We start from the raw sequence: 10,426 nt of genomic DNA on the forward strand, positions 1-10,426 counted from the left end.
ACAAACCAGATGGATTTTCTGACATCCAGCATGGCGTTTGTTATCATACTTTTCAGTCTATGTACAACAGCTGTCAGGCATGACCATTCTAAGATCATGTCCTTCCAGCACAGTTCTAATTAAAATCAAGTATAACTAATGGATGAGAATTGCCTTTTCAGAAGAAATTCTAATTGATTTCACACTGTTTAGGAATTAGGTTCTGCTCTGTTAATTAGGCAGTGTTGATTAATAAATTTTCAAGCTCATGAGAACATCTACAGCAATGCATGCAATTCAGCAGTCTCCTGCTTATGGTGTTCCTTGTTTATCATTCTCATTTATTCCCTTACAAGCTTTTACAGGGCTCTTTCCTTTTCTACCTCTTTTGCTCTCCCTCATTTGACAGTCACTGTGACCTCATACTCTCACACCAAACTGAGAGTTTCACCTGAGGCATTTTTTCCTTTTGCACCACACAGCGAGACCCATTTGGGCAGGTTACAGATTTGTCCTTTCCATTTATAGAATCCTCTTTACATCATGTCATTATTATCCCATTATTTTTTTGGCATGTGTGCTATATTTTCCCATCTTGGTGAATAATCAGGAAGATCTTTTCATCCTTCTCACTTAAGAATTTAGAGCACAGTGACATTGTAAGCAGCAGAAGTTTATTTCTTACAGAACCTTTAACTTCTATCAATTTTTATCCATTGTCCTTGAATGTTCAGCTATTATTGCACTTGATGTACAGACTTCAACAGCCATATGTTGAATCTTTATTGCCCATGTTCAATTTACTAGCATAAAAATGAAACACTTTGGGTTATAGGAGAGAAATCATAGGTAATTAAATCCTCTTAATGGCTTTGTATGGGGATGCTGTTTGATACAGACTTATAGCTACATGAGTTTTTAATACCATTGCTATGAAATGCTGTAAGATAAGCCCCACATACAGCCTAGCTTGGCCAAGGCTTGCTGTGCTCAATGCAGCAGGCCAGCAGCCCGGGGCATCTCTGCCAGCATCATGACTGCGGTCTATGTTGGGCTTCAGCACCCAACATGCTGCCCCTTTGAGCCAGCCCCACAGCCTGCCCAGAGGCAATTCTTTTCTCCTTTGGCATTGAAAAAGCCACCCATGCTTTACTGCTCAGAACTCTTGGGGGAAAAGACTTCACCTAAGCGGGGAAGGCAGCTACCTCCTAGAACTTGTGTGGGATCTACAAAACTGCTGCTCCAGGCAAGAGGAGAGGCAGAGAAGGGATCGGCACCTTCCCTGGCAAAAGTGGAGCTTTCTTTGTTCTTCATACCCATTCCTGTTCCCCTCCTTGGTTTCCTATAACTTGTAAGTGAGCAGGCTGGGAGGGAGGGCAGGCACTGCCTCCTGTCCTGCCCATCTACTGCTGGCCCTCAGCTGTGCTTGTGCGGAGAGGGAATACAGCATGAAATATTTTTCCATTAAAGGTCCCAGCAATACGTGTGGAATCAGCACTGGAACTGGGTGTTTCTGCACCATTTTGATTTACACCATAGCTTTTCCGTACATGGTGCCTCACCCCTGATGTTTACAAAAGATAGATATCCAAAATCACAAGCAACTCCGCAGCTCCTCGTCCAAAAAGCATGAGCCTATGGGATATGTACCCACAGGAGGATGTTTGCTTACCAGCTAGGAGAGGGTTTGGAGGGTTTGGTGTTGGGCACAAAGGTCTGCCTTGGAGCGCATGGAGTCATGAACAGAGACAGCATACATCCCAGTGCTGGCGTAACTTCTCTCTGCAGTCTGCCGTGGGCTTTGCTGCTAATCAACAATCATAAGACAAACTGACGCTGGTCTTTATTAACTTTAAAATGTCAGGCCTCAAACTACAGCAGATCAAGAAATGCCTCATAAGGAGGTAGGGGAGCATCAGGCAGAGGACTCAGGTGGTACCTCTTCCATCCCTCCAGTGTACCTTGTTCACCCCCATGGGTCACAACCCTGACAACAACAATTTATTTATATATTTATTTTTACTCTTCTCTGTGTTCTTAGTAGCCCTGACCCAAAGCTCCACTGGCAGACAGGACCAAAAAAAAAAAAAAAAAAAAGATTCTCATCCAAATTCAAGCAAAATTTTGCACCATCTGGTTTGAGTAGAAGCAAGACTTCACCTGCAGTTACAGCTCAGATGTCTCTAGCTCTCCTGATGTATGGCCATTTCACTTCTCTGCTCTGTGGCCCCATGGAGCAGGAGCATCCCCCTCTTCTTTGTGTCTCTTTAGACTGTTACTGCTTTGGGAGAGGAACTGCCTCTCCCTGTGTATTTGCACACTGCATCACAACAACCTGAACAGGTGCTAATGTAATACAAATAATAGTATTCCTAGTGAGGAATACGATGTAACCACACAGAGATTTAAAGAAGCTAGTGCCATGAGCGAGGTCTAACTTGAGTGGAAAAATCCCAATCTCAATTCCTTCCCCTCAAAACATCACTACTTGAAGTCACCATTTCTTTCTGATTAATACTTCATCTTGTCATTCAGATTGCAGTAGGAGATTTTAATTCTGTCTTCACATTATGTTCCTTAATAGTACCTCTCGAATACACTGAAGAATAGCAACATTAATGCAGGTTCTGCTGAACAACTTAATTTTAAAAAATACAGTCAGTGAATAAATGTGTTATGAAAGTGGAGCTCTCATAACTGGTAGTGTGCCTTTTACATCCTAGGGACTAAGGTGAAACATTCAAGCTGAAAGTTATAGTTTAAAAACAGTTGTCTGAGCCCATTTCTTACTTAAAAGTAATCCTTTAATTTAATTTCTGCATAAATGACTTCAATATTTGGATGTACATGACAAAGAAAAACGGATAAATGTAAGAAAATAAAGCACCTGTACTCGGATAAGTAGACTTTTCTTCCCATGGGTAATAATTAAAAAATATATGTATCTCCAAAGACAGTTTCCATAAATAATGTTGATCATCAAGTGTGTTTAGTTTGCATCTATCTCTGACCAGCTGAGTATGAGATGTGGATTTCTTTTTGAAGCACTCCTCTGTGAAAACTGGGGCTGCACATGATCCTTTAGAAATATGACATGAACAGTACTAGGAGCAGAGGTTATCTGTACCAGGAATGTTTTGCAACATTTTTATTCCTCCACATCTAGCATTAGATGCCGCAGCTGTAGCTGCATTGGTTATGCCTTGTTATTTAAGAAGTCTTCTGGATATTTCCCCTTGAGTATTGCTTTTTCCTTTCTCCACCATTTCATACTTTTCTCTCCTATTTAGTCTTCTTTGTCTTTCATCCCATTTCCAGACATTTTTACTCATTTTCTCACAATGGCTGTACAAGAACCTCATACTGTAAGCCATTTACAAGTGTGTTAGAACATAGACTATCAAGGATTTGAAAATATCCTTTCCGGCACTTCAGACAATACAATGTTGAAAATAAACTTGGACTAAAAACTTCCTGCATATGCTGGAATTCTGTATCAAGACTGTGAGAGTCCAAATGCAGCAGTTAAAAGCCAACACAAACAACAAAGGGAGTCTATTAATCCCAGCCCCGCTAGGTATCTGGGGTCATTCATTTCGCCATTTCTGGATGTGGAGTAGACTTTGAACAGACAGGGTGGCCAATTTCTTTTGCCAAATGTGTTGGAAGCAGAAAATCATTTGACAATCCAGTACAAAAACATACCAACTGCTTTCCAGAATTGTCTTAAGGGGATTTAAAAAATGGTTTGAACATCAGGGAAACAGGCAGACTGACAGCTGGGGTACAACGGCATTATAAGAGGGATGTCAGTCTAAATGAGAGTCTACCTCATGGGTGTTTTGTGGAGGAGATGATTGTCCCTTTATCCTGGGTACTTTGAACATTTTGAGTGAGGAAAAGGAACGGCATTTTAGGCATATCATAAAGGAAAATCACATTAGGATGCACAGTCACTTCCTGAGGTGTGGTTTAGCTTTCATTCAGACTCTTACTGGTGCCAACGCAATTTGCATCCAGTAAATACTTAATTAGAGCATAAGGATTTTCTTCATTATCATTTATTACTGACAAATTACTTTTGAATGTGTTGTCTGCCAGCATAGCCTTCAGAACTGTGTGTACTTTGATGTGGAACTCTATTTTTTCACTATTCTCCTAAATTTATGATAATAGCAACTAGTTCCAGAAGCCAAAGGGTTTGAATGGAAGAAAACAAATCCTGAAAATGGGCAAGTGCCCCAAAGTCTCACAGGCATTTTGCTACCTCCCATTGAAAGCCAGTGCTCTTTTAAAAAATACTGCTTATAGGAACAGTCCAAATCTGACATTTTATTATGGCATCTTCGTGAACTCTGGATATGTCCTTGTAAATGTCTGTTTTCCAAATCTGAAAATGCTTGATTGTATAACACGTTATATATACATATTTAAACACCATGAAATGTCAGCCCTCCAAATTAACAAGTCACTTCTTAAACATTTCATGGGAAAGGACATTTTGATTAGTATCACAGTATCTTTTCTATTCAAACTCCCAACAGGAAGGGAAATAGATTCTTAGATTATCAAAGTTACTTTTAGATCACTCAAGCAAAGGGTTCACAAAATTTGTATCAGCAACCAAAATTTAATTACAATAACTTTGCCAAAATTAGATGAAAGGTTGCCATTGAACAGTAAATTAAACAAAAAATACAGAATAACTTCACAAGCACTGGTCAAATTGAGCCACTCAAGTTGGCCCAAAAATGGTAAATCAAGATGAAGATGTTCAATCATTTCAGTTTTACATTGTACCAAATCTTTCAGAATAACTTTTTTACATTTTCAAGTAGCCTGCAGTTAAAGAAATGTTAAATGCCGAGTATCTGAAGTAAAATGTTTTGCTTCAAAATAACCCTTTTTTGTTATCTAATTATTAAAATTATTGATGTGTTTGTTAAACTTATGGGGCTTTGATGATTTTTTTTAATTAGTCTACACAATTTCTTCTTTGCCCAGCTCTTTTTTCCTTTGGCTTATCCTCCTTCCATTGTCCATCAACAAAACTGCCTCTGCCCTTGGCTGCGCCTGTCTGGGGACTTTTTGTTCCCATTTGCAACAACTTTTGGCCTGCACAACAGTTATTTTCTCTGAGTCAGAGATCTGAAAAATGCTTGTTCTATTACTCTCTGTTCAACATATGCTATAATGGAGGTAAGAGCAAGGAAGTGCCTTGGTAAGGTACCAGCCATTTCAGTAGACTCTTCCCAACAGCGAGTGCTCCACGATCAGAGTTTGAGAAATGAGCCCTTAACTGCAACCAGGCCTGGTGAAAGCAGATACATTAAGTGGCCAAGATGATGAAAGTAGGTTTTTCCTCTGATCTGAAGCAAGCCATTACAGCTTTGCAAGCACAGATATGTTTTACTCCAGTGTCTTGCTTGGAAGATGTTCTGCTTGGCTTTTGCAGCCTTTTCTAGAATCTGCTTAATTTCCCTCATCAGTGCATTTGGCTTTATGTGTATCTTACCTTCATTAAAATACTCGTTTTCTCTTCCTAGTTGGATCTCACTCATTTGAAAGAATTGCATCCTTTTTCACTCCATTTAAAGCCACACAATAGAATTTAATAAGATTCATTACCAGTAATTCTAATTATTGGTTAAAGCCCTTAACTTAGGCCTTAAACTAATTCATTTTTACAGATAAAAATGGCAACAGTGCATTGTGATCTGTACTAAAATTCATGTTTAGCTTCTGGAGCCATATTCCATTCCCTGTTTTCTGTTTGCTTCTTGTGCTCCCTCTAATTTATTTTATCCAAGAGCATACAATGTTGTTTATAATTTCCAAATAACCCCTCAGAAACATACTGTCTTTTTGACTAGACTTGCCTGGAGGATGAGCCCAGTGCTGCAAGTTCTTTGGCTTCTCTCCTGGGATTAGTGGTTTCATGTTAGTAATTTGATGTAAAATAAATAACAAAGCTTATGCTTCTGAACAGTGAGTTTACAAAGAAGAATAACAGAGTGTTGCGCATAGGCTTCATCCGCTTAATTCCTACCTGCAGTTTTCATCTGCCTTGCAAAATTTGAATTTTTAACTTAAAATAGCTTTTTTGTTATTTTCTATAGAATAAAATCCCTTTCTCCTTTCCTAATCAGTGAGATTAAGCTAAATATAAATAGTGTGGGGGAAAAAACATTGATTTGATTCTGTTTGTTTTTCACAACAGTAAACTTCAAAGTCTGCTATTAACTATTCAAGCACATTAACAGACAGCCCAACGTAGGTGAAAAATGCACTTTTCCTCTGTCAGCGACCTCCTTTTTAACACTGTACGTGCCTTCAGCCCCTAATCCCATATGTCTACAAATAAGATGCTCATAGCTAAAAGACTGCTGCTGTCAGAGGTTGAGCAACCACTGCGGTAACCCAGACAACCGAGGACAGTTACACATGGCAGCATTTCTTGTTAACAAAAGTGCTTTGGACACTTCTCTGACGCTGCCTAGGGCAAGTATCCCACATTTACTCAGTGCCTCTAAGCCCCTGTCTTGAAACTAATCCAGTTTCTACACAGAAGTGATCTTTCCAAACAATGCGTGTAACAACAAAGCATCAAACTTTACGCAGTTTCCAAACTCTGTGAACTGTTACCCTACAGTTTTTTTTATTTTTACTCAACATAAGTATTTCATTTCAGCCACATGTGATCCAGTTGAAGATGTCCCTGCTCACTGCAGGGGAGTTGGACTAGATGACTTTTAAAGGTCCCTTCCAACCCAAATCATTCTGTGATTCTATGATTCTGTGTCTCTGTTTCCAGTCCCAGGAGGCCCAGGTGCTGAAACATCTGGCAGAGAAGAGAGAACATGAGCGAGAAGTGCTTCAAAAGGCTTTGGAGGAGAACAATAACTTCAGCAAAATGGCAGAGGAAAAGCTGATACTGAAAATGGAACAGATCAAAGAAAACCGTGAAGCTAATTTAGCTGCTCTTATTGAACGTCTCCAAGAAAAGGTAACCACACCGTCACTCCTCACCTTAGACTAGAGAGAAAAATCTAATCAATATTTTGAAGAGATGTTGTGGGCAGCACTTATCTCAGTTGATATCCTTGAGCAGTTTTTAAGTCAGAGCCCCTGCTGTGTATCTAAACCACCAGTCACTTTTGAAAAAGACTAAACTTCTGTAATGACACAATCACAGCATGGCTGAGGTGGGAAGGGACCTCTAGAGGTCATCTGGTCCCACCCCCTGCTCAAGCAGGGGCACCCATAGCTGGCTGCCCAGGACCATGCCCAGGTGGCTTTTGAGTATCTCCAAGGATGGAGACTCCACAACTCCTCTGGGCAACCTGTGCTGGTGCTCAGTCAGTCTCACAGTGAAAAAGTGTGTCCTGATGTTCGGAGGGAACCTCCTGTGTTTCAGTGTGTGCCCACTGCCTCTGGTCCTGTCACTGGGCACCACTGAAAGAACCTGGCTTTTTGTACCCTCTCTTCAGAAATTCATACACACGATGAGATCCCCCCCAAGCCTTCTCTTCTCCAGGCTGAACAGTCTGAGCTCTGTCAGCCTTCCTTGTAAGAGAGACTGAGACATGGCCCAGTTCCTTAGTCTTCATGGTCCTTCAGTCCTGGAGACTGGACTGTCTCCAGAGAAAGGTTGATTTTCTAGCTTTTAAGAAGTGCTGTGAACAAATGAAAGGTCACTTGTGTTTAGATTTCACCCTTTAAGAAAAGTCACTGATCAAATCAAACAGTTGTCCAATGTCTGTAGTTCTCGGTTTCTCAGAGGAGAAAGATGAAAAAATATGTGGAAAAAAATTGTTCCTATGCATTAAAAGAGTTAAAGATTTTAAAGTGTTAAGAAAAAAATAAATTAGTTCTGCATGAGTGATCAGTTGTTTCTCTCAATGATGAGCTTTCTGTTAGTAAATTAACTGACAGGAAGAAAATAGTTCTCAGTGGTTTTCAGTAAGGTCTTCCTCATAAGCACCTCTAGTTCTTTGATGGAGACAAAAGTCTCAGAGAGCAGGAAAGAAACAACAGAAACCAAAGGATGATGTTACAAGTGACTACGCAAATGGAATAATTCTTCAGCTTAAGAACTGTACTCACATTACTTGGCATTTTTGCTTTAGGTTAGTTTGCAGGCACATATACCAAAGCTTATGAAAACAAAGGGAAGAGCCAATTAGCCATCCCTGAGGTCCAAAAGGAAATGGGAAGGACAGCTGAAGCATCTCTCTGTCATAGGTTAATGTTGACAGACTGTTAAGTCCTATTTCCACAGTAATATGATGGCATATGTGCATGAAATTCAAAGGCAGCTTCTGAGCAAAGATGGCAATAATTTGTAGGTAGAATGTAAGCATTGAACATGCCTCAGGCTGCTCTGGTGGATGACACATCTCCTGAGTTGCATGCTTTAAAGATGGTTGTGCTGTGAAACAAGTTTTACACAAGAATCAAGTGCACAACCTAAATGGGTTGTCATCAGGAGGCTCCCTAGGCAGGCAGAATGAGAAAGAGGTTTGATTTTTCCCTTCTTGATGTTTTCCAGGAGAGGCATGCTGCAGAGGTCCGTAGAAACAAGGAGCTCCAGGTGGAACTGTCTGGCTGAAAACAGCAATGGTGGATGTGACCCATCCCCACCATTAGTAAACTCCCCCTGCCTATATTATTATGGATCATGCGATATCAGTATGGGAAATGTATGACATGGTTTAAAAAAAAAATTAAGAACTCAATAAAAAACTTCAAAAAAGAAACAAAAATAAAAACAAAAACAGTGCAGTCTCTTTGCAGAATGATTTGCTTGATGTTTAAAAAACTTGGATCTTATTTTGTAAATACTTACATTTTTGTTAAAAAATACAAGTATTGCATTATGCAAGTTATTTCATAATCTTACATGTCCTGTAACAGGCTTCTGATGTTGTCTATTTCCACTCGGTTGAATTTGCTGGGTCTGTTCATTTGAAGCACCTCTCGTCTAATTCCATTCCCTGCGACTTACATTTCACCCTACCACGAGGTCAGTAGTAGTTCTATGGTGCTAGAGACCAGTCATTGCCTAATAACCTAGACCGCTTTGCCATCAATAAGCTTTGTTGAAACAGTGACTAGATCACAGGTATCGTGACTTCACGTTCAGCTGTCCAAGACAAAAGGCTCTTAAAATGTAGTTTCTTCAAACGCAACTTACGCTACAGGACTCTGTAGTGTGCTGTGTAATGGGGGTTAAATCACCACGTACAGTCCTTGTTGCTTCTCCTTTTTGAGCTGAGAGGCAACAGATACAGCTGTGCAACAGAATGAAAGCAAGTGGGATCAGTTTGAGGCAAATTTGAGAGGCACGTTGTAACCATCAAGCTATGACAAATTCTGGATGATGCCAAACAGCCATACAAATGCTAATTGTAAAGTGAGCTTAATTCACCACTTGAAAATTTATTGATGGAGCAACTAAAAACATCAAGTGGCTTTATCTGTAGGTGCCATGATCTATGATACTTATCTGATGCTACCCCATTACATGTGTAACAGTACAAGAGGCTACCAAATACGTCACTTGCAACCCGTGAGCCAGTTGTTACTTTTTTTTTTTTTTGACACTGCTGACTTCCATTCATGATGACCTTTACTCTTCAGTGTTAGTCGACCCTACCTAGTGACAGACACCTAGGACTAAGAGGGCTGAAGCAGGAGGAATGACTAGACAGGGTGCTTGTGCCAAGTACAGTATCACCAAACCTAACACAGCATCCCCAAAATAGCTGCAGTTTTGAAGTTGTCCCTACCCCCCCTGGAGGTTGCTGCCTGCATATTCTACTCTTCATTAGTGCTATTTTCCTGTATGTCATTGTGAGCAAGCTGTGATTAATAAAGAATTGGGGTTCTGTGAACTGAAAAAGGGCTTGTCTCTTCTCTTGCTCCATTACTTCTCTAACACGTGCCCATGTGAGGTGAAAAACCTAATGTAGTCATAAAAGCATGGAAACAAGACTTAAATAAGACCTATTAATAAACCAAACCTATTTCTCTGCTAATACAAGATTAACCCTTGCTACATGTTTTCCAGTGCTTAGACTGGTTGTTTTTAAAGATTACCATATAAACTGAGCCTATAAATGTGACCTCTAGCACCAAGTTTATTAAAAAAGAGAACGAGGTACACAGACATGCACATGCACCCCTTAATCATGACTCAGTATCGGAGAGAAAAGGGAATTGGGGAAATAAAAGTGACTAATGTAACTCTGGGTTAATACATGAATAGCTGCAGCAAGATTCTGGCTGTTAACACACTGATTTTCAGGGTAAAAGGGATTAATTTACAGGATTTATTGAAAAACACAAAATCGCTAGGGAAGCTGCTAAGCTGCATAACTGAGGTATGAAATTGGATCATATCCCATTTAGAACTGGACAGGTGATCAAGAATTACTTCTAGGAT

The 10,426-nt window shown here is 40.0% G+C and overlaps 1 protein-coding gene across 3 annotated transcripts in view; it reads left to right on the forward strand.

Moving 5' to 3' along the window:
* STMN2 (stathmin 2) overlaps positions 1–9,883 on the forward strand; it is a 13,501-nt gene extending 3,618 nt beyond the window's left edge. Inside the window, exons 3-4 of one of the 3 annotated variants that reach the window (XM_010168552.2) lie at positions 6,794–6,985; positions 8,531–8,762. In XM_010168552.2, coding sequence (XP_010166854.1) covers positions 6,794–6,985; positions 8,531–8,590 — 252 coding nt within the window. In that variant the 3' untranslated portion in view covers positions 8,591–8,762. Of the gene's footprint in view, positions 1–6,793; positions 6,986–8,530 lie in introns of all 3 variants that reach the window. The other 2 variants (XM_010168549.2, XM_010168551.1) reach the window with 2 other exon arrangements.
* The last annotated feature ends 543 nt before the right edge of the window (positions 9,884–10,426 follow it).

Source organism: Antrostomus carolinensis, unplaced genomic scaffold (assembly GCF_000700745.2).
Source record: "Antrostomus carolinensis isolate BGI_N321 unplaced genomic scaffold, ASM70074v2 scaffold20385, whole genome shotgun sequence".
NCBI classification, from domain to species: Eukaryota; Metazoa; Chordata; class Aves; order Caprimulgiformes; family Caprimulgidae; genus Antrostomus; species Antrostomus carolinensis.